The 23,555-nt window shown below is 38.3% G+C and overlaps 1 protein-coding gene across 1 annotated transcript in view; it reads left to right on the top strand.

Annotated features, from left to right (window-relative positions):
• SRFR1 (Tetratricopeptide repeat (TPR)-like superfamily protein) overlaps nucleotides 1-23,555 on the top strand; it is a 256,769-nt gene that overhangs the window by 133,079 nt on the left and 100,135 nt on the right. Inside the window, exon 9 of the mRNA XM_089417193.1 lies at nucleotides 4,021-4,227. Coding sequence (XP_089273319.1) covers nucleotides 4,021-4,227 — 207 coding nt within the window. The remainder of the gene's footprint in view (nucleotides 1-4,020; nucleotides 4,228-23,555) is intronic.

Below are 23,555 nucleotides of genomic sequence, written 5' to 3'. Positions count from 1 at the left end.
CGCACTGCGCAGGTTGCCAGGTATACGATTCTCAACAATGCAGCTTCGAGGCTCTGCGGCGGGGTGTCCACTGTCGACGACTCGACTGTGCGGTTTCTGGACGGTGGACGCGGAAGTATGGACGCGGGAGTATGGACGCGGGAAACAGCTCGATAACGTGATAAATCACACAAACAGAAACCCAGAACCCGATAAAATTTTTGGCGGGACTCGGGAAAAAAACGCAGAGTCGGAATAATCGGAAGACGCGCGAGTCAAAATCGCGTTGACCACGAGTCAAACTCGGTCAACGCGATTTGACTCGGGAAGATTCAAGTCTGCTCGTTTGGTGGCCGATCCGAGTGGGAATCGCGATTAATCGGGAAAATCGCCGATTCCTGTTTCACTGCAATTTTCTAAAATTAACTCAAGTGTAACTCCTAGTGCTAAAAATAGATCCCTTTTTTAGGGATGTTTTTTGCTTTTTCTTTTTTGATTTTTCGGGAAAGGTTGCCATGCATGCATGGAGAACTTGTGCAGTTCTGGAGGGAACTGGGCAACTTGACGGCACATGCATCGGGCAACAACTGAGGGAATGTTTTTGCGCAATTCTTGGGCTGAGTGGCTTTGTCTGCCTCTTGTGCTCTGCGCAGTTTCCTAGCTGAAGAAATGTTTTAAAAAGCGGAACTGGTGATTGGACCGGTCCACCTAATGAACCGGGTTATCGACCGGAACCAGTCGAACCAGGATTGGTTAGGTCTAAATGAACCGGTTTTAGAAAAATACATTAAATAATTAATTTTTAATGATACAAAACATTTTTTAAGATTTAAAACCATGATTCCAAACCAATGGAGACAAAATATGCAAAGTTTGCTAATTTATATACCATGTAAAGGTGAATATATCAAAATGGCACCGAGTGCAATACATATAATTGACGAAATACATAAGCAATGAGGCTTTAAATGGCCTCTAGAGTGCAAAAAAAAGCCTACAAACTATGGGGCCAGTGGCAAGACAAGAAGCCGAGATTTAAGGAGGGAGGCTCCAAAACAAAGCGAAGGAAAAATTTTGGAGGGTGGTTGTAGCCGCTACATCATGCTCTAAAAGTGCTGACATTAAGGACTGCCTTGATATCAAGGTCTTCTCAAGAGCTACCTGTAAATTTCGGATTTTTTGAGATCACTGAACCTTCGGACCTCTAGCTAGGGCTACTTCAATTGCTAGAATAGACTCTTCATAATAGGCAAATACTGGAATTCCTTTTGATCCCTTTTGTCGGCTATTATGACACTGTGGAGGCTCAGCCTTCCCTTATATATATGCATAGGTCATCATCCTTCTCCTCAGGGATCTCGGCTCCTTTCAAGGATTGGGGACTGTAGCGTTAAACTAGGTCTTTTAAATAGGTCTAGACAACTTCTATACAGCTCGGTCCTGGATCTTTTCTTTGTTAACTGATAGGACTATTTTTAGTCCACAAAAGATGCTCCAATCTTGTGATTCGGTCACCCATGCACAGAACATTACAAATTCAGGTCTCTGTGGTAAATTTTAGATCCTTAAGTTCATGCCCAGAACTTTCGTTTTCCATACAGAACTTTGATCTCTATCACAGACTTCTTGGCTTTTGTCTAGGTTAGTAATTTGGCCTTTTGGATTTCCAAAAAAAGGTTTCTTGGTCTCTATGCACTTTGGTCTTCAAGCTCTGATCAAGATCAAGACATGGGGATATTAACTTGAAGATATGCCCAGAAATTTGTTACAAAGCTTGACACTGCTTCTATATAGCTTGGATTTAGTATTTAGACTTGGAACCCTTTTTCTCTTGCACAGAAGTGATCTTCTAGCTGCCTTTTTCCCTTCTCGTTCACCTTGGCTTTGATACCATGTTAGAAAATCAAAGGCCGAAATATTTTCTTGTCTTTGGTAATTACTTGTGATGTTTAATTATCTTCATTAGGTCTTTTTTTTTTTAACTTCTTTATGTCTTCATTTATCTTCTTATCATCAAACAGCTACCAAGGTCCAAAACATAAATGCATGAAGATCAAAACAACAAGAACACATGATGTAGGCTCTCAGCCAGGGAAAAACCCCTCTCCTAAGGGAAAACCCGACAAATTCTCTTCTTTTCTTTAAGAACCAAATCAAATGAGACAACCAAGACCTCTAGACCAGCAACAAATTCTCCAACCACACCAAGCCAGCCTCTCCAATCAATCTTCTACAAGTCCAAATCAACCATCCAAGAGTCAACTTAAATGAATGCATAATCTGCTTCAGAGCAGATTTTGTTCCTTCTTCTTCCTGCAACTTCGGTCTGTACCTTCGGCCTTCCAGGTAGCTCTTGTACGACAAAATTTTCGCACATGTGGACTGTTATAGGGCAGATTCAATCTCTTTCTTCTTTGCTTTTATTCTTCTTTCATTGCAATGTAAGAGACCTACTTCCTTGACCTTTTCACACTTCTTTCCTTCATATAAATTGCAGATCAAATAGATGAGATGAAGATATACTACAATAGGTTGAGTGCTTGTTTATATATAGTCTTCAAAGGTGTTTGAATCATCTTCAAGAAGGCCGACATGAAGGATCTTTTGGCCGATTTGTAGAGTGAGCAGGCTGACTTGATGGTGGAGGAGTAGTTGACCAAATTACATCAAAATAATTATATTTCTTTGATACAAAATGCCCAATAAGGTTCTAGACCATTATGACAAGGATATAGACTCATGACTCAACCCTAAAAGCACACAATGGGTGCTTTGACCTAGAAACAAAATAAACAAAGTATGAAACCCATAACAAAATAAACAAAGTATGAAGCCCATGCTTATAAATAATTTTCTTTTATATTGAATTTTCTTTTTCTTTCTTTATTACATCATGACTCAAATACAATAATGAAGACTTATACTAGTTACATTTCTCAACACGTTTTAGGGCCAAGATGTGCACTGCAGTCTACAAACTTATGCCGCTTTGATAGTTTGAGAGCTGGTTTACTTTCTCCTGGCTCAGATACGACCACATTGATTTGCACTGTCCATATTGATTGAACGTATGGTTCTTTTCTTTGCTTTTTTGCACGCATGTGCACACATACAGATATGCAGTTTCTTAGCCTTATTGTATCCAAACTATTGAAAATGGTGGTTGTATCCGTATCTCTTTATGAATGGATGTCCATGTAACTTAGTTAAGCTACAGTTCACGATGAACGGGCCAAAGCTGGGCAAGGAAAAGGTTTGTAGCCCTACTGTGGGTCTCTTGTGGGGAAATGTAGTAGATGTCCAATTGAACTTGGCTTCTTGCATTGTTTCAATGTTCATCAAGATTGAAAATGAAGTCAGGTGACAGAATTTTAAATTTCACTGGTGGAAGTCCTCGAGTGCAAGATGGTTAGGGTGACACTATTTTTAATGTTGTTTGATATGCAGATCCACAAAAATAAAACTAGCTGTCTAGGGTAAATACTAAAAACAAGATGGTCTCTGCATCAATGAGGTATTACTTATAATGGTGGCCTCTGTTTTAACAATAAATTTGTTTAAGATTTAAATATTAATATTAAACTTCGAAGCTTTTAGTTTCTCATCTTCTAAGTTTGAGCTTTCACAGTGCTCTCAATTTTGTCATACTTCTCATGACTATTGCAATGCCATTTTCTTTCTTGCTTGCAACCCTTAAATGTAAAGATACACCATCTCTTTTGTCATTGAGCGCTGGAGGTTGTTTGTTCTGATGTTTTTCACCACTATTTGTCCATACATACCTGGCAATTGGCATTAATAGGTTAGCTTCCTGTGTTATTTCCTGTATTTTCTTTAATTGATCTTTTACTGGTTCTTTTTGCTTTATGGTTTCAGAATAACAGTTTTTTTCTTGGGATCAATATTAGCAGTTGCTTTAAATTATAGTTATTCTTGCCAGACAACTTTAGGACACAAGTTGTAACATGCAGAAAAATTATATGGGTTGGGGCATTTTTCATTGATTTTACATGATGTGCTCATTATATGTTGTTTGAGCAGGAGGCTTGGTGTAAGAGATTGCACCCAAAAGGCGTGTGTGAAGTGGTGGTTAGGCAACCACCACTACGAGAGTCCTTGAAAAAAGGTCGTGTAAAACAGCAAGATTTTATAATGACAAAGCCAAAGAAACTACTTCTCGAAACTGCAGATTGTATTGGCAAGAAGATTCAATACTATTGTCCAGGCTTCTTACATAATAAGCGTCAAGTAACTATCTGATACTATCTCAAAGACATGCTTATGATTTGACTTCAAAAGCTTGTATATCTCTTGATTTTTTGATTAACACTGACATATTTATGCTTTGTACCTTATGAAAAATTGTGTTTTGCTAATGAAGTGAGAGCATCCAAAATGAAGTGAAACAAGGATGCAAGTATATAATCAACTCCTTAAAGTTGTCAAATTAAAATTCATTACACATTGCCAAACCTCATACATTTTTGACAATGCATTGAATAATATGTTAACAGTTGCAGCATTCTAGGGATTGATCTCTACATTGCATTTAAGCAGAAATGATGTGAAGGGAACTCTAGGTCACATCTCAGGAAAATCAGGGTTTAAAATTTGGAAGTACTGGCCAGGTCAGAAATTAAAAATGGTTTCTGGCTTGTTTGTTTACTACAACAAAGGAAAGACTAGTAAAAGCAGTGTCCATTTAATATTTATGAGAAGCATATACAGTGATCTATGTTACCGGATCCGTCCACCCTGAGAAATAGATTCGTGGTTCCCCGGATCAGAAACGGATTCGGATCCGGATTCACTTGGATTCGCTAGAAAACAGTTTTTGAGTAAAATGTCTTGGTAATGCATTGTACTCTAACCCGATAGCTGCTAGCTGGAAGCTCAGATAATATGTGCATGTGCAGCCAATAAGACGGCCAGAATGATGCCATTGGTATTTAATATCATTGTTTTTGGTATCTACGGACTTGGCAGTGCTGGGTTTTTTATTTATCAGCGGGGCATATGCAATTTGGCACATTTGAACTCATATTATATTTGGGATATGATATAATATTAATTTAATTATAAATATGTTATATTATTTACATTAATTTAATTATAAATTTATAAATCTGTTATATGTTATAGACATTAGTTAAGAAATGTTATAAAAAAACCCGTATGGTTATAAATCTGTTATATGTTATTCACATTAGTTTAGAAATGTTATAAAAGGACACGTATAGGTACATGGTGTTTATATTTTAGGTATGTTATAATATTATAATTTAATTATAAATATGTTATATTTTATTTATATTAATTTTATAATATTATAATTTAATTATAAATATGTTATATTTTATTTATATTAATTTAATTATACTTTTATAAAGCTATGCTATATTTTATTCACATTAATTTAATTACAACTTTTTAAATATGTTATAATTTATTTATATTAGTTCAGAAATGTATATACATGGTGTTTATACGTTAAATATGTTATAATATCACAATTTAATTATAAATATGCTATATTTTATTTATATTAATTTAATTATTTTTTTATAGCTATGCTATATTTTACTCACATTAATTTAATTAAAACTTTTTAAATAGGTTATACTTTATTTATATTAGTTTAGAAATGTTATAATTTTATAAAGTAATTTTCTTGTGTAAATATCTTATAAATTAATTATTCAAAATATTAAAAAATTGTTATTTTATTGTATATATATTATAAATTAAAATTATTTAAAATATATCAAATTTGTTATGTACAAGTTTCAAAATTTGTAGATTATATTTTATATTAAACTTTTATATATTATAAGCTTATTATTTAAATCATATAAAATAATATGTGTAGTAAATTATTATTATTTATCATTTAAATAGTTTTGTAATATATTATAATTTATAATTTAATTTTTATAAAATAATTAATGCTACTTTAATAATGAAGTATTGTATGTTTTTTCATGAAATTCATCTACACAATTCAACTTGTGTGGGCTTGATGGTTAAGAGTATGTGTTTCCTCCTATGAGGTCATAGGTTCAAAACTAGAGGGGTAGAGTATGTATGCCTTCGTAGACTTAACAATCAAATCGCTACACGGAGGTGAGTCCCTTGTCCCACAAACAAGGGGGTCTCATACACCAATTTGGTGTCTGGCTTGGTCGTGACTTTAAAATTGGATAATAATAATAATATAAACTCTATTGTTGTTGATGGATAGTGATCACAATAAATTTGGACATTAATATCAAATTTTTTATTATAAAATATATTTATATTAATCGTACATGTCTTTTCTTGCCGTATCCGAATCCTAGCTTTTCAAAAATCAAGCGGATCCGGATCCGGATCCGTATCCGAATCCGAATCCGTATCCGAATCCTGGTAACTTAGACAGTGATTATTATTGGAATAAAAAAAGGGAATATTTATGTTGATGAGTAGCCAAAATTGGTCCATGGAAAGAAAAAGCATAACCTGTTATCCACCAAAAGTTGTTAATCCATAGGAGAAAATTTTCCTCCTCATTTGACAGCCAGCCAGCCAGCAGCCCTATGACGGTTTGCATATGACAACATGCCAGAGTTCTCCAATCATTGCTCTGGTCAGATCTCTCCCCCATTTGGCACTCTTCTTGAAGGAAGGTGGGTCATCTCTCAGCAGGTATTGTAACCACTCTAGTGATTGTGTGTTTTCATTTAATGTTATGGCATATTAATATGGATAATGGGGACAAACAGGATGATTGATCAATCTTGATAGTGTTCTTGTTCCCACACTTGACTTGGGAGGTTAGTTTTGGCTCTAGTCTACTGGGACCTCCTCTAAGGCCTTAGGGCTTAGGAAGGGAAATACTAGGAAGACATTGATTGATATAGCATCTTCAAGGTGATCCTTACTTAGCATTTTCCATCCCTCCTGATTGGCCATCTATATCTTGTAGTCATTGGTCAGTGACATTGGCACCCTATATCTACAACCTTGAGTAAGGGCCTGGAAACTTAGCCTCAGGTTGATGCAGCTGCAAGAGTGATTAAAGCATATAAAGCCACAATGAAAGGAAATGTAAAATGCAAATGATGGTTGAAACTTGAGACATATTTAGCACATGGGGAAAAGCCTAGCATTAGCTCTATCTCCCTCATTAGCCACCTTCTAGTTCCTCAAGCATTTAATTCTTCATCTAAACGAAAGGAACTGTTGAATGTCACTACCCCGATGAGTGAGAAACCATTACATCTTGAAAGGGTATTGGTAAAGCATAAACCAAGCTTGGGCTCCTAAGCTATGCACCAAATAAGGGAAAATCATTAGAGTAAAAGGCACACTAGAGGGGTGGAAAAATCAAGCTGAGGAAAGGGGCAACTCATGCCACCACGATTACTTCTTGCTTAGATCATTACACTCTAGATGTTGGATCCCATTAGCTGGTCTCATGGTTGTGGTTTCTTCTTTGAAGTCTCCCATTCTCCATGTTCACGATCTCACACACACCTATGGATTGATGGGTCAACTTAGGGCACGCCACTTCCCTTGGAGGCTGGAAACACTTAATATGGGTGTTGACCTAATCATCCCTAATGTGGGTGAGGTAACTTTTATACAGGTTTTGATCTAGTTATACATTTGAAGGTGAGTTTTGTGTGAAGTATTTTTGTGCCCATAGAATTAGATATGGCTCACTATGATGGTTTAATGGTTTCATGTCCATAATGAAGATGACCTCACTTGATCTTGAGAGGTTTCGTTAAGGTGGTTTCACATTCCAACAGGGGTCTCTTGAAGGATAGCTTAACTCTTCTTCAACACTTTCTAGAGGGCACTTTGCCTTGTTTCAAGAGCAGACCTAGTTTTGTGTCCCCAACATTGCCCCTCCAAATATGAGTGTTGGGCTTGTTGAAATATGAGTTAACTATGGTCGGCATTTTTCATCAAACACATGGAAAATAAATTAAATTTTTTTGGCCCATCCTAATTCTTCAAGTCAACCCAATCTGCCCTCAATGTTAGGTTTTGGTATCATTGGAAGTGCTCTAGCCTTGAAAATTGGTGGAGAGGCTAAGACACATGAGTTCTAAAGAACCTAGAAACTGTTTGGTGTAATTCCACCCGGATTGTATTTTATTAAAATAATTGATATTTTTAATGGGGTTTTAAAGTCTAAACTTAGGAAACTTAAAATATTAATGGGTATTAATCAAAATATGGGTGAGAATGATCTAGAAGGCGGATCAAGTCATGTTTTAATCTTACCCATTGATTAGAGACTTAATCTCGACTGTTGAAGACTCAACAAGAAAAGTATAAAATGGAGGCTTGCGGTTCATTTGGAAACACAGAGAGATTGAGGAAATCAATTTTCCGAGGTGAGAAGTTCTCAAGAGGAAAATCGATTGGGGAGATCTTGCAGCTGAGGGTCAGAGAGAATCCGAGAGGAATTTTCGGAAAATACAGAAAAGAGAGGCGGAGAGAGGTCGCAGAGAAGCAACACAGTAGTTGGGAGAGCTGACGCTGGGCCAGTCTGGGCCCACGTAGTCCTTATGCAGAGCTAACAGGGCTAGCGCAGAGCAGAAAAGCTGCCTGTCACGCATAATCTAGAATTGTCGGAATTGCTGGGAATTACAAGGGACCGCCAGAACTTTTGGGAGAGCTGACACAGAGGTCATAGAAGGTGATGCAGGGCTGAAGCAGAGCCAACGCAGAAATAGCTGGGTTAGCTAGTCTTGTGTCGGATCAGCCAAAATTTTGCCGGGTGAAGTGAGGTAAAACTCACTCATATTTTCTGCCAGTATTTTCTCTGTAAAGGATTGCTAGATGAGCATCCTAGATATGTATTTAGATACTTCTCTTGCATAATAATAAACCCTCAGAATTGTTGCACCAATTTTCCTGCATTGGGTTTTTCTGGGGACTATTGTGTCCAAAAATAAGTGTGTCCTATGTATCTTGTTCTTTGCTTTGTTTTCTGTTTCATGAGATCAAATATTTAATTACTGTAGGCTGTAGAAGTAATTTGCTTCAGTATTTAGAAGAATAACTTGGTTAATCTATATTAAAAATGAAGTAGGTGAAGTAGATTCAGATTTGTTGCAGTAGGGGTTCCTTCGAGCCTAGGAATTTTCACACGCAAGTCGGCCTCAAGAAGGACATGGTGTTGGCCTCATTAGGGCTAATTAGCGCTCTTATGACACCTATTTATATGAGGTCGTTGGCATCATTTCATCCATCATCGTCACAAACAATTTGGTATGTATTTACTAGATAGTTCGGTCTTCTATTACAGGCTTTTCCACACGTGTGAAGAATATTTCTTGACTGTGTCTTGACCGAGTATTTTTTGGGCATACGTTCTATGCAGCTTGCTGGTAATTACAGTGGTGATTTCGGCGTTCCTTGACAGTGACTTCAGGACTATAATTCGGCTATCTTATGCAGACCTTTCTTGTAGGACATAAGTGATATCTCTCTCATTTTATGAGTAGGCTTGGATAAGTACTTTATTGAAACAGTTTTTGATGTACTATTGATGGACATAATCTATCTCTCATGAGAAAAGAATTTTGGGTTTTCCCCTAGTGGATTTTTCACTGGCCATGAGCCTAATTTTGATGTCTCTTGTCTCTTGCTTGTTGTCTACTATTCATTGTCTACTATGATCTCTATTTATTGCTCCTATTGAAGAGAAAATGGCTAAAGTTTTTCCTGTATAGCTACTTGTTGACTAAAGTATAAATAAGGAACAAATACATTAATAGAAGTAATTATCATTTGTAAAAAACTATTCTAGTCATTGCATTACTAGAATTTCAACATGGTATCAGAGCTTTGGTGAAGGAAAAGAGTAGAGAGATCAATTTAAGAGCACTTGAAGAATAATTGAAAAACATCTCGAAGAGCAGTGGAAAGGTTTTTGGGTTCTGTCCTATATTGTCATCATGAATTCTTCATTCATGAAGACTGAAAACAAGCTTGAAGGAGCCACTAACTATAGGTCATGGAAGGCAAGAGTTGAGATCATTCTTGAAAGGAACAAAGTTTTGGGAAATGCCATAGGTAAAGTCACTGAACCATCTGATCAGTTAGGAAAGTATCATGAAGATGATATTTTGTCAAGAAGTATTTTTTTGGATTCTGTTAGGGATAATTTAATTCTTATATTGCTGAACATAAGTTCGCTAAGGCTATGTACAATGCTATCATTGGATTGTATATCCATCAATAATGTGAATCAATCCATCAATCTAAGTGGTCAACTTTGTAATGTCAAGATGATAAAGAATGACACAGTGGCTTCATATTTTGTCAAGATATCTCGAATTAGAGATCTTTGAAAATTTTAATCTATTGCAACAACTGGAAATTATTCTTCTAACGATTACAAATTAAGTGCAACTTATTTGCTATGACAAATAACAAATAAAATCAAAATTGCAATTTTCACCATAAAACATTGCTGAAAATAAAATGTTGGAAACAGAGAAATATAGAGCACACACAAAAATTTGACATAGTTATTTTTGGACAAATGTCCCTGGAAAAACCCAATGTGGGAAAACCAGTGCAACAGATGAGGGTTTTATTATTATGCAACAGTGAAATAATCTGAGTACAATCTATGGATTCTCAGCTGGCTATTTAATCGGCAAATATCTGACAAAAATATTAGAGAGAAATTTTTGTCTCTCCAAAAGCAATCCTAGCACTGCTCTGCTCAGAAATTCTAGCTATCCAAACGTTGCGCAAGCCTTTTGTGTTGCCTCTGCACAGACCCTCACATGTGTGGCTTTGTTCAAACTTTGATCAAGTTGTCTTGCTTGTCTCTGCTACTGGAAATGACTCTCGGGCCCTCTGGAAAAATTTGCCGTCCTCTAGAAGTTGAATAGACCTCCCTTTTAGCTAAATCAAACTTCTCACTAAAGCTACTGCACAGCCCCTGTGCAGCGTCACTGTGGAATACTTCTGTCACTTGCTGCTGCCTCTCTGAAACTAGAATCTCCTTCGAAATCATTGTCTTCGTCCCTCACTAATTCTGATTCCCATCTAGCTCGAACTCCTCTTCCCTGCTCAACCGTTGTTGTTGGATAGCTTGATCCACCAAAGAAATTGATCTCTCAAGTGTGTCAAGTTTCAACTGTGTCTTGATCCAACCCCATCGACGTCCTCTTATAATCTCTCGTTGGCTTGTTGTTTTTCCATGGTCCTGGTGTCTAGGATAGAATCTTAGATCATTGACGCTACCAATCCAAGAATCACAATGAAGCTATTTTGCACAACAGAATATAAACAATAGTAAATCTTCTAGTGCACAAAATATAGACAACTTTCTACAAATTTTCAACCCAACTTCGTTATATTAATCAAACTGAATAATAGAACAGTCTAGGGCTCCCGTATTAGGGATAATGGCCTTCATACGTCCACTGATACAAAGATACAATTTGCTCACTAGTTGTGCCTTAGTCTATCAAGGGCACAACACGTTGAGACCCTTGTCAAGTTGTTCACAACTCTGTTTGTGAACAACTCTTATCTGCTCACTGCTGCTCCTTAGCTACTCAGGGACTTCAGCCCACTATAGTCTTCTCGCGCTGCTCCAATGAATACTAACATAGGGCACGGAGCGCTGCCACCTATCAGTATAAGATGCCCATCTCTCACAATGAACACAGACTGTTATGAATATAATTTATAATAAAATAAATACAAATAAATGTAAATAATAAATAATCAAAATAATGATTATTTTAATAGTCATTAGTTAAATGAAAATGTATGTTTAAGAGACATGCCTAGTGATGAAGGGACACTTGCCTAGGCATATTAAGTAGGCCCTCGTTGTAACATTCATACCTTGTACATTCATCTTATTAATAAAAATATTATTTACAATACATTGTGTATTTTACATTTTAAAGTACAACAAGCTATAGTTTTGTTGCTTCAACGATATCAAAGCCATTCGACCCTTTGGACGTTATCTGTTGCACAATTTTCCCATTAAGCTTAGACTTGAAATCGTGGAGACGTATTTTACTATTTTGAGGAATTAAGTGAATCTCATAAATCTAAAATTGAACTGTTAAGTGAAATTTGAGAATCATTACAAAAAAATAAAAATATCATTTACCGAATCTCTAAAGGCTTTTAAAACACCAGATTTAGCACCTATAATAGAAGTTGACATTAATGTCAAAGAGGATGAGTTTGAGAAAAGTGTTTTGACAGAAAAAAAATATGACTGTTGAAGATGCAAGCAAGGAGGAAAAAATGAATCTACATAATTTTTTCATGAAGATTCACTACATTTTGCGGAAGATTAGGGAGAGGTTATGTCAATTTCAGATTATGATGAGAATGAAGAGACTATTGAAGAAGCTTAAAAAGATGATGAACATGAAATTAATGACATGCTTGCCCCCTTAAAGGATGGAAAGAAATGAAAGCAATTTGAAATTTTTATAGGTGGCCTTGACAAAGAATCCGATGAAGAAGATTTAAAAGAAGTTTTTGGTGCAGTTGGTGAAATTAAGGTGAATGATAAATGTTGCGGGGATAAAATTACATGTAATAACATGATAGCCGACGACATCCACAATGCAAAAGATCATGACTACGAGTTAGTAGAGATTCTTAATGTCCTACCTCCAAGATTTAGAGAAATTGGTGCCAACTCAACGACCATCAAACATTTCAATTTCATGAACAACGTCCTTATAAGGAATCAAATTATTCCATATTTTCACACTCATCAATGATGCTCCATTCCCAACGCCAAACTGAGAGCTATAGCGAATAAACTCCGTAGTTTTGTTGACTCAACATCCCCATCGTCGAAACAATGTAGTGTTTTGTTCTATCTGATCGAAAAAGTTCTAGACCAGAGTTACAACAAATTTGTGGATCACGTCACTCAAGGCTGAAGGTTGTCACCTCTCCATGAATTGGAAAGATGGGTGTAAATTGTTCATCACAAATGGGTAAAATTCGTAGAAGCTCAAGAGGAACCCCTTGTGGAAGCAATTCGACAAAAAATGATCTTTTGGACATGGGTTGACTTGTCACATCCATTTTGCTAGATCATGACTGTGGGAACTAGTAGCAACTCCGATTGGGTTTTCCAGTCTTTCAAAGATACTCCACTAGGTCTAGAACTCATGCATAATTCTGCTTCTTGGATTTCTGAGGAAATAGTCGAGGATCGACTAATAGTGTTGTTGAGTTTTGGTAGAGAAGTTGGGATTTCCAACGAGGCTATTTACGCTATGAATGACCCTAAAATTGGATGGAGGTAAATACAATGCCGGAAAAGTGCACACACTAGACAATTCCATCTGCTCAAACTCTCTGACTCTTCACGAAAAGTTGAAATCTATTTATATACCAGAATGAAGTGTTTGGACAGGAAGGAATGAGAAGTAAATAGTTTTGATAATGGATCCGTTCTAGGTGTTTTGGAGGAACAAGAAAACACGACACCCATAAATTTTGATGCTTATGATGATATCCCTGTTGACAATAGAGGTAACAATGTTCCCCCTTCTGTAACTACATTTCAAGAAATAAACTTGGGAGAGGCACTTAATAGGACTATCAAGAGGTGCAAGTTTGTCAAGCTGGCTCCTCTGCAGTGGTATGTTATTCTGATTTCTCTTTGAGGATGGGATATCATGGCGTTGGTGCAGATGGGTTTTAGGGAAACTGTAGTGTTTTGTTTCCCTATAATTGTAACAATTATGAAGGGTCAAATTCCTCAGTGTCCCAACGGGGCACAGATAGCATTGTCATTGGCACTTATTCTTTCTCGAACAAGAGAATTATCATGTCAAATAGACATAGAAGCTAAAAATGTTTCTTATCAAATTGTTGTCACAGTGGTGGTTTCTTATGGGGCTCACCAATTCGTCAACAACAACACGACCTCGAGAGGGGTGTTGATATTCTTGTTGCAACATCTAGTCATCTGATGGACCTTGCTAAACATAATCTTGAAGATTTAGCGCAGTGATATGTACAAACAGTGCTATTTAATGTTTCAGGAGATGGACATGTTAGTGGTGATCTGTCATATGCTTCGTTGTAGTTTTCCCTTCTAGTGACAACACAATAATACCATATTGAATAGTCAATGGATGCGTAGGTCTAAACATGACTATACGAGTGAAATTCACTATACGGGCATGACTCGTAATAATTTTAATAAAGTATAAAGTACTTTATGAAAATTATTAAAGTTACTTTATTAAAATTATAAAGTTACTTTATAATAATTTTTATAAAGTTAGTTCAAAAGAAAATTACTTAAATAATAATAATAATAATAAGTGGGTTTGCAAAGAAAGAAATCAGGATGCCAAATTCACGTATGCAACATGGAGAAATTTATCTATGAATAATTATTTTAATAGTCACTAGTTAAATGAAAAATCTAAAAGAGACATGCCCAATGATGAAGGGACACCTTCCTAGGTATATTGATTAGGCCCTCATTGTAACATTCATACCTTGTACATTCATCTTATTAATAAAAATATTGTTTGCAAGACATTGTGTATTTTACATTTTAAAGTACAAGAAGCTATAGTTTTGTTGGATCCATTCTAGGTTTTTTGGTGGAACAAGAAAACACGACACCCATCAATTTTGATACTTATGATGATATCCCTGTTGACAGTAGAGATAACAATGTTCCACCTTCTGTAACTATATTTCATGAAATAAACTTGGGAGAGGCACTTAATAGGAATATCAAAAGGTGGAAGTTTGTCAAGTTGGTTCCTTTGTAGTGGTATTCATTCTGATTTCTCTTGCGGGACAGGATCATGGCATGGGTGCAGATGGGTTTCGGGAAAACTGTAGTGTTTTGTTGCTTCATGGGCTAGGAGGACTGCCCATCTTCTATTGTAGTTGTCCTTCTCCACACGACACATCTAGGGTTTCTCAAATTGCTCCTAGCTGATCAGAACTTTGAGCTCTTCATCTTCTGCCACTCTAGCAACCACCTTAGTCCATCAAGATGGTGCACATCGAGCTCCAACTTGGACACTATCACGCTACCCTCCAACAGACCGTAAGTGCCCAATCCACTGTCCACACTTGGTCCACTCTCACGCTACCCTATAACATACCACAAGTGACCAATCCTTGCTATAGAATCTGCGCATTGATTAGGGCATCTGATAGTCCACGTCAGCCCTATCTCTTGGCTGCTATAGTCATGCAAAAACACTCCATCCAATCTAGTCCAAATCTAGACCAAACACCTAGCAACAAAGGAGAAATGTCATATCTCTAAATTGCGGTACATGGATTGAAGTTTGGCCCACAACAACCCGCCATCTGTGACCAAAACTTCCAGAAAACATTGCGACCTTCTCCCTTCTCCAAGTTTGGTAACTCACTGCCCTAAATGATTGCTCTTGCACCTTGATTTAGGCTTGTTTAACCCTTCAAACAACCACTACAGGACTACAATCTAGTCACCATAGGTCTGTCACCCTCTCGGCCTGTTCATGGAAGAATTATCATGCCAAAATAGGTCCAGAACAACTTCTCACTGCTGCAGCTCCCTTCTTCCAACCTCCTCCTCTCATGTGTTTCCTTCCTAGGGAGAAATCAACCTTAGATTAGGCCTTCCAACCCTCTCCAACTCACTTGACCCTTCTCCCAATTTCAGATAAGGTCTACGACTCCCTTGCAACAATCCTATCAAGCCCTCAACCTCCTGTAATGAGATAATTCCTCGCGGCCTTTAGAACAGAGATAACCTGCCACACATTTCCCCAAAACTCCACCAAACACTCCTCTCCTATGTGACGTCGCTGCTAGGTTGACTCAACACCCAAACAGTCATGGAAAAGCTCCAAGACTAAGCTCCTCGTCCTCCGCTTGGCTACTTCTAACTTGTGGCCCAAACAAAGATACAAAAATGTATCGAGTTACTTGTGTTGCTCCATGGATGTGTCTAAATGCCTCACATCTCTCCTTTTTCTCAAGGGCTCTAACGAATGCCCTTGGTGGGCTTATCGACTGTCATGAGGGCTAATCTTTCCCTAGCTAACCTCAAACATGAGCCACAAGCCCACACACAAACTTCAGAAATTAATACCTTCATTTCTACGACTCGGATTTCGACAATTTTCGATGCCTCTATTTCGTCTCATCGTCCTCTACCATCTCCATCCATCACATGTAGAAATCTCTCCATGGTTTTTGCCCCAACATCGATGGATACAAAACCCCAAGCTTCGGTTTCAAGCCCACAAGCCACACTTGTGTGCCAACTCCTCTATAATCCTCAAGCTTAGGGTTTGGAGTACCTCCCATGCTACAAATCTCAACATGGCTTATCAACAGCCATGATTAAATCCTCATGAACAACTAAGATCATCTCTGAGTAGATCCATGTGAGTTTCTAGAAAATTCCCACCTTTCTCAATTAATTCTTGTTAATTAATCACTTTTCCTAAGTTAGACATAAGAAATAAATAATTATTGACTAATTAACTTAATTTAGTCATCTCTAAGTGTTTTATCTTGAAACATTTTCTAGGTTCTAGAGATCTAGTGTTTCTTAGCTTCTTTGACCAAAGTTGAGGTTAGAACACTTGTTCGATCCTATAAAAATTTACACTCCCTCTTAGCGAGGAAAGTGTTCTACTATCTCATAACATCCTCCCATACACGCTGCTGATGTTTGACAATTGTGACAACCTGCCACTGCTCACCAAGCTATTGTGCAACTTTGAATCATCTGCCACTTTGTAGTTGAACCACCCTGCATTTGCGCTATTGCTGACATTGCATGTTGATTTGGGGTAGCATCAGATGTGCTCTAGCCACGAAATTTGGTGGAGAGGTTGGGGCACATGAAATCTCCAATACCTAGAAAGAGTTTGGGTAGATTCTAAATAGATCAAGAAATATTAAAATAATTAATATTTTTAATGGAGTCCCTAAGTCTAAACTTAGGCAAAATAAAATATTAATGTGTATTGTTATGAATCTCTATTGGAGAATACACCAGAGTGATTAGTCATTCTATTCTCTAGAGTGGGGTTTGCTAAGAGAGATAGAATTAGTGATCGGGGGATGCAGCTCAGGGGCATTTGAGTACAGAGAGATAGAGAGGCATTTGAGTACAGAGAGACAGAGAGGCAAAGATAGTGCCGGGAGAGCAATGCAGTAACCTAGGAGAGTCACGTAGAGCCAGCCAGGGCTCACGCTCGACCATGCAGAGGCAAACGGGAGTTGCGCAGAGCCTCAAAGAGGCCAGCGTTGTTGACGTCAGTGTTTTACAACCCGCCCGTTTCGACTCCGACTCGGCCGAGTCGAACCGAGTCATCACCCAAAACTCTGACCCGGCCAGCAACCCGGCTCGGTTGACCGAGTCACATATGACTCGGCCGAGTCATCCAATGACTCGGCCGAGTCATATGTGACTCGGTCAACCCGGCCGGGTCCGTTATGACTCGGCCGAGTCAATGAACCTACGGCTGGGCAGCGTAAAAGATGAAAAAAATTCACTTTTTATGTGATTTTTGAAAAAGTTAAATGCAGTTAATGGATTCTAAAGGGTAATTGTAATTTGTTAAATGCTTTTGGGGTCCATTTCCCCCTCCCAAACCCTATTTAAGACAGCCAAATGCTCTCATTCTCTCACAGCAGTCTTATGCATTTGAGTGAGAGTCTTCTTTGAGAATTAGTGAGCAGTTCTTGAGCTTGTTTTGGAGCAGCAGTGAGGAGTCTTGGAGGAGCATTGTAGCTGGAGTGAGGAGCTTCTTGGGCAGCCATTTGGAGCAGCATTGAGGAGCTGATTCTTGGAGCAAGCTTGAGGAGGTAGTTTGTGCCTGGAGGTATTTTATTCCACCTCTATAAATCTGTTTTTGCTTAGTAAATTTTAGGTGCATATCAAGAAAGCTTAGAGAGTGTTTTTTGTCAAATAAATGAACATTGAATCAATTTTTATTTTTTTTTTCATTTTCAGATTGTTTTCCTAGTCAAAAAATGGCACCTAGAGCAAAAGATCCTGCTTGGGCATATGTTGAAATGGTTGATAGTCAGATGCGTTGCAAGTTTTGCCATAGGAAAATTAAGGAAGGTCCTGGGGGGATTCATAGGCTGAAACAACACTTGGCAGGGATTAAAGGCCAAATTACCGCATGTCCCTCTGATGAAATTGAGGAGATTAGAAAGAATTTGTTGGCCAGCTTTGAAAAATTTAAAGAAGATAAGGCTAGGCAAAAAGAGATACAGGATGAAATTGGGAGGAAGAGGGAGATAGAAAGAATGATGGCTACCAACCCCCATTATGATTTTGAGGGTTCTTCCTCTATCCCTCAAACTGAGGCATCCAACCCTTTCCGTTATGTTCCTCCCTCTTTTGGTTCTGTTCAAGATAAGGGAAAGGGTAGAATGAAGGGTGATGTGACTATCAAAAGTTATTTCACTCCCTCCTCTCCATCAGATGCACATGGTCCTGAAGTTAGTAAAGGTCAAATTCAGCCCACTTTAGATGACCATTGGAAGAAAGAATTGAGGGAGACTGCTTGTGACTACATAGCTAGATGGTGGTATGATGCTGATAGCCCCTTTAATGCTGCTCGTTCACCATATTATGAGCCTATGTTTGATGCCATACATGCTGCTGGAAAAGGCTTCAAAGGCCCTACTATGCAAGAGCTAAGGGGGTTTCGTTTGCAGAAATAAAGTCAATCCATTAATGAGTATTTGCAAGACTTCAGGGACTCATGGGAAAGAACAGGGTGTACCATCATGTCAGATGGATGGACTGATCAAAGAAACCGTACCATCATAAACTTTCTTGTCTTCTGCCCACAGGGAACCATGTTTTTAAAATCAGTTGATGCATCTGATAAGGTAAAATATGGCCACTTGTTGTTTCAGCTATTGGATGAGGTTATTGAGGATGTGGGGGTGGCTAATGTTGTTCAAATCATCACAGACAATGCCTCTAACTATGTTCTTGCTGGTAAACTGTTAGAGGAAAAACACAAGACCATCTTTTGGACCCCATGCGCTGCACATTGCATAGACCTCATGCTTGAGGATATTGGAAAATTAGATTGGGTCAGAAACACTGTAGATAATGCCAAAAGCATAACAAAATTTATCTACAATCATACACTGGTTTTGAGTCTCATGAGGAAACACACTGGAGGCAAGGATATTATTAGGCCTGCCATCACTAGATTTGCTACACATTTTTTGACATTGCAATCTATGCTTTCCCAACATAGAAACTTGCAAAAGATGTTTTCCAGTGATGAATGGAATCAAAGCAATTGGTCTAACAAACCAGAAGGCAGGGAATTGAAAAGGAAAGTCCATGATGAAACTTTTTGGAGAAAGGCAGCAGAGATTGTGAAGCTTGCTGAGCCACTAGTTAAGGTGTTGCGGTTGGTGGATGGGGAAAGGTTGGCTATGGGCTTCATTTATGAGGCTATGGATCAAGCAAAGGAGCAAATAAAGACAGCATACAAGGATAGAGTGGCAAAGTATGGGCCCATTTGGGCAATCATTGATGAAAGATGGAACAATCAACTCCATCGCCCTATACATGCAGCTGGGTATTTTTTGAACCCATGGTATCATTATAAAGCTAAGGAGTCAGGAGCTTTGAGGGGGGAGGTCAGAGATGGACTGGTTGATTGCATTGAACGCATGATCCCATCGGAGTCTGATCAGCTGCAGATACATCAACAGGTCACATCCTTCAGCAATGCAACAGGTACCTTTGGGAAGAACCTAGCAAAGATTGCAAGAGAAGCAGATGAGCCAGGTAAACGAAAATTTCAATTTTCAATTTCTTAATGGTTTTACAGTTTTACTTTTTTTATTAAAGACTAAAGTTTGTTAAATCATTTATAATTTGAAAGTTAGATATAATTTGTAATTTTGTTGAGCTTCAGCCTTCATCTAACTCATAATTCATTACACTCCTATGTTTTTTGCAGCACAATGGTGGGAGGCTTTTGGTGGCCAGTGCCCTCAATTGCAAAAGTTTGCAATTCGTATTTTGAGTCAAACTTGCAGTGCATCTGGGTGTGAGCGCAATTGGTCTGTCTTTGAGAGGATTCACACAAAGAAGAGAAACCGTTTGGAGCAAAAACGGTTGAATGATCTAGTTTTTGTCCAATACAACCTTCGGCTCAGACGGAACCAATTGCTGAACAAAAGACCTGATTCAGATCCCATTGTGTTGGAAGACATTGATCCAACATCAGATTGGGTAGTGGAGAGTCGTCCACCAGAGTTTGATCCTGATGAGGATCTTGATGAACTTGAACTGGAACATCCACTTCAGCCTGTTCAGTTGAATGCAGATCCCAATCCACCAGCCTCAGTCTCACAGCCAGCAAGGAGTAGGACTCCAGTTGTACGTGCTTCCTCTGCTCAGCCACGACAGAAGCGCAGCCGCATATCTACTCTATCTCAGCTTGCATATGCTGCACAGCCTGCTAGTGGTACTGGCACCACTTCTACAGTTGCAGTTGGAGACGATGATGATGAGGAGGAGCCATGGGGCCCCTTGTCTGACTCTGATGATGATGATCCAGAGATTGGTCGAGATGATCTTGGCTCCTCTGGCAGTAGCTACTAGCCAATAGTACTAGTATTGGAGTCTGGTCACCATCACAGTTTACTTTTGTTGTAGAGGCCATTTCTAGCCTCCTTGGTTATTTGTATTTTGTTTTGAGTCTTTGATCATGTATGACAGTTGACTATGTATTGCCATTGGGTACCATTTTGATATAATGGATTGGTTCATGAGCCTACTTTGATCATATGTTGTCTTCCATCTATATTATAATGTTGTGTGTTTGGAAACATGAATGAAAATCTTTAAAATTATGTTTAAAATATTTAAAATTATGTTTTTTTATAAAAAAAATAAATATTTAATGTATTTTTTACAACGACTGAGTCATTGAAATCGAGCCGGCCGAGTCATTACCGAGTCGGAGTCGGAGTCGGCCGAGTCGGAGTCGTAAAACACTGGTTGACGTAGAGGGCCAGAGCGCTGACACAAGGCATCGCAGGGCTGACACAGACCCATCCAAGGTGACGTAGGGCCAGCGTGGGACAGAGAGGGGTTGATGCAGTCCGGAGAGATGCTGACGTTGGGGTTTTTGGGACAGATTGATGCTGAGTAGTTGCCAGAAGGATTATCTGGGGTTTCAGCTAGGAGATTTGTCAGAAATTGAGAGGTATTACTGCCAAGGAAATTCTCTATTGGGTAGGCTAGTTTCAGCACCCAGATTGTACTATGATATTGTTTAATAAGAAAACTCTCAGATAGCTGCATTGGTTTTCCCACATTGGGTTTTTTCGGGGACATTAGTCCAAAAATAATGGTGTCATATGGTGTGTTTGTTTCTGTTTCTTTTAATTGTTGATCTGTAATATGTTGAGCATGCACTAGCGTTTATTTTCAGTATTTACATTGTAAATAACTTGTTAAGGTAAATAAAAAGTAGGTAGGAATAAATCAGATAAAGTGCATTTGAGGGTTTCTAACTAAGTAAACTTTGAAACTTCAACATTGCATTGTACACCTTGTACTGTTGCCAACTCTGCACTACGCTGCAACTGATCTCATGTTGTTGTTGCTGCTGCAACTGCAAACAAAACTCTCATGTCCCTGCTACTGAAAGGGTTCTCCACTCTACCCATTTGTTCCCTAAAATAAACGAACTTAGCTCTTGCTAGAGCTTTTGTGAGTATATGTACAACCTGCTCTTCTGTGGGAACATGTTGTAGCTAGACTGCTCCACGCTGCACACAATCTTTGATGAAATGGTATCGGATGTCTATGTGTTTTGACCTATTGTGAAACACTGGATTCTCAGAGAGTCTGATGCAACTCTGATTATCACAGTAGATATTGGTTGCTTTCATCCTCTAACTGAACAAACTCACTAGCAACTTTCAACGCTGTATAGCTTCGCATGTGGCTGTGCTAGCTGCCATATACTTTGCTTATGCAAAGCTTAATGCTACTGACTTCTACTTCCTGCTGCACCAAGAAACCACCCCTGATCTAATGTTGAAGTGTTAAAATTGGCAACTAGGGCCAAACTCCACATGGATCATCTTATTTATGACAGTTGATATTTTTCTTGGATTCCTCTCTCCGAAAGTTGTAGGATTGATCTAGAGATCATCTTATTCCGACATGTACAAATGAAGTTATGAATTTATTTTGATTATGGACAAATTGTCGAGGTCGGCCAACAAACTTATGTAGGCTCAAAAGCCCAATAGTCACATCTATTCATCCTCAACATTTGCTATAAATACATGATGCCTCATCCTCGTTTATACACATTCATCTTCACACATTTCCCTCTCCTCATTGATTGGGTACGGATTTCTAGGCAGCAACTCTCTCCACACTTGCGAAGGAAAGGAAAGATAAATTTCTGTTTTGGACGTTGACCAAGTTTGACCGAATTTCTAGATTGTTGTTTTGACTGCGTTGACCATGCATTGGCCACCTTTGACTGCATTTTTGTGAGGGCTATCTCTATTTGGGCAGGCCGCATTTTTGGGCATAGAAATTGAGGCAAACTATTGACTATTTGACCAACGTCGAATGTGGTTATGGTTGGTCGCAGGTGGACTGTTTGACTAGACTTTGACTGCGCTGAATTTGATTGTTTTGAGCGCTGATTCATTTTGTTGTTTGGAGGCCGAAGTTGACAAGTTGACCAAATTGTTCAGGGTCAAATCTACCCTGTTGACCAACGTTGACTTATCTGGTTGGGGCACTTTTGCTGCTGTTATAAATTATCAGATTTGTAAATTGCACTATCTCTCTCTCCGTTGAACTATTGAAGACTAAAGAAGAATTGATCAAGGGTTTCGCAACATTGGGGTTTGTCCCTTACTGGTGCCACATCTTGTGTCCTCTTGTCTTGGCTTGTCTTCTATTGTTTATGTTTATGTTCTATCAGCATTTTACTATCATGTTGTTGTGATTGCTAAACTGGGTATTGATATTGGGTTAATAAAGAAATTGAAGTAAAATTGCTCTTAAGCATAGAACATACCATTGTTGTCTATAATTAACATGGTATCAGAGGTGAGGTGAAGACAAAGCCCAAGCAAGAGTGAAAGAGCAATCACCAAAGACAGTTGGACAAAGACAAAAGACTCAATGGGTTCCTCATCCTACTTCCCTGCTGAAGACAAGCTCCATGATAAATCTGACTATCATGGATGGAAGATGTCTCTTGATTTGACCTTGGTAGAAAAAGAAGTGATGGATTATGAGTAGGGTAAAATCCTTGAACCTCCTTCAAATGCACCGATCGCTGCAAAGACGAAGTACAATAGGGCTGAAGTCAAGGCAAAGAAGATTATTAGGGATTCCATTGACAAGCATTTGGTGGCTTATATCTCCAAATTGAAGACCTCCAAGGAGATCTACGACAGGTTGGTCGGCGTGTTCAAGGTTAGTAATGCTAATCAAATTCTATTTCTCAAGAATAAGTTGAAGGATATTAAGAAGGGCGAGGACGAGGACATTCAAT

This window comes from Pinus tabuliformis, chromosome 3_2 (genome assembly GCF_031772625.1).
Source record: "Pinus tabuliformis cultivar Carrire ecotype Pingquan chromosome 3_2, CPIR1, whole genome shotgun sequence".
NCBI classification, from domain to species: Eukaryota; Viridiplantae; Streptophyta; class Pinopsida; order Pinales; family Pinaceae; genus Pinus; species Pinus tabuliformis.
The sequence above is the reverse complement of the archived record's forward strand: the minus strand, read 5'-3'. Positions and strand labels throughout refer to the sequence as shown.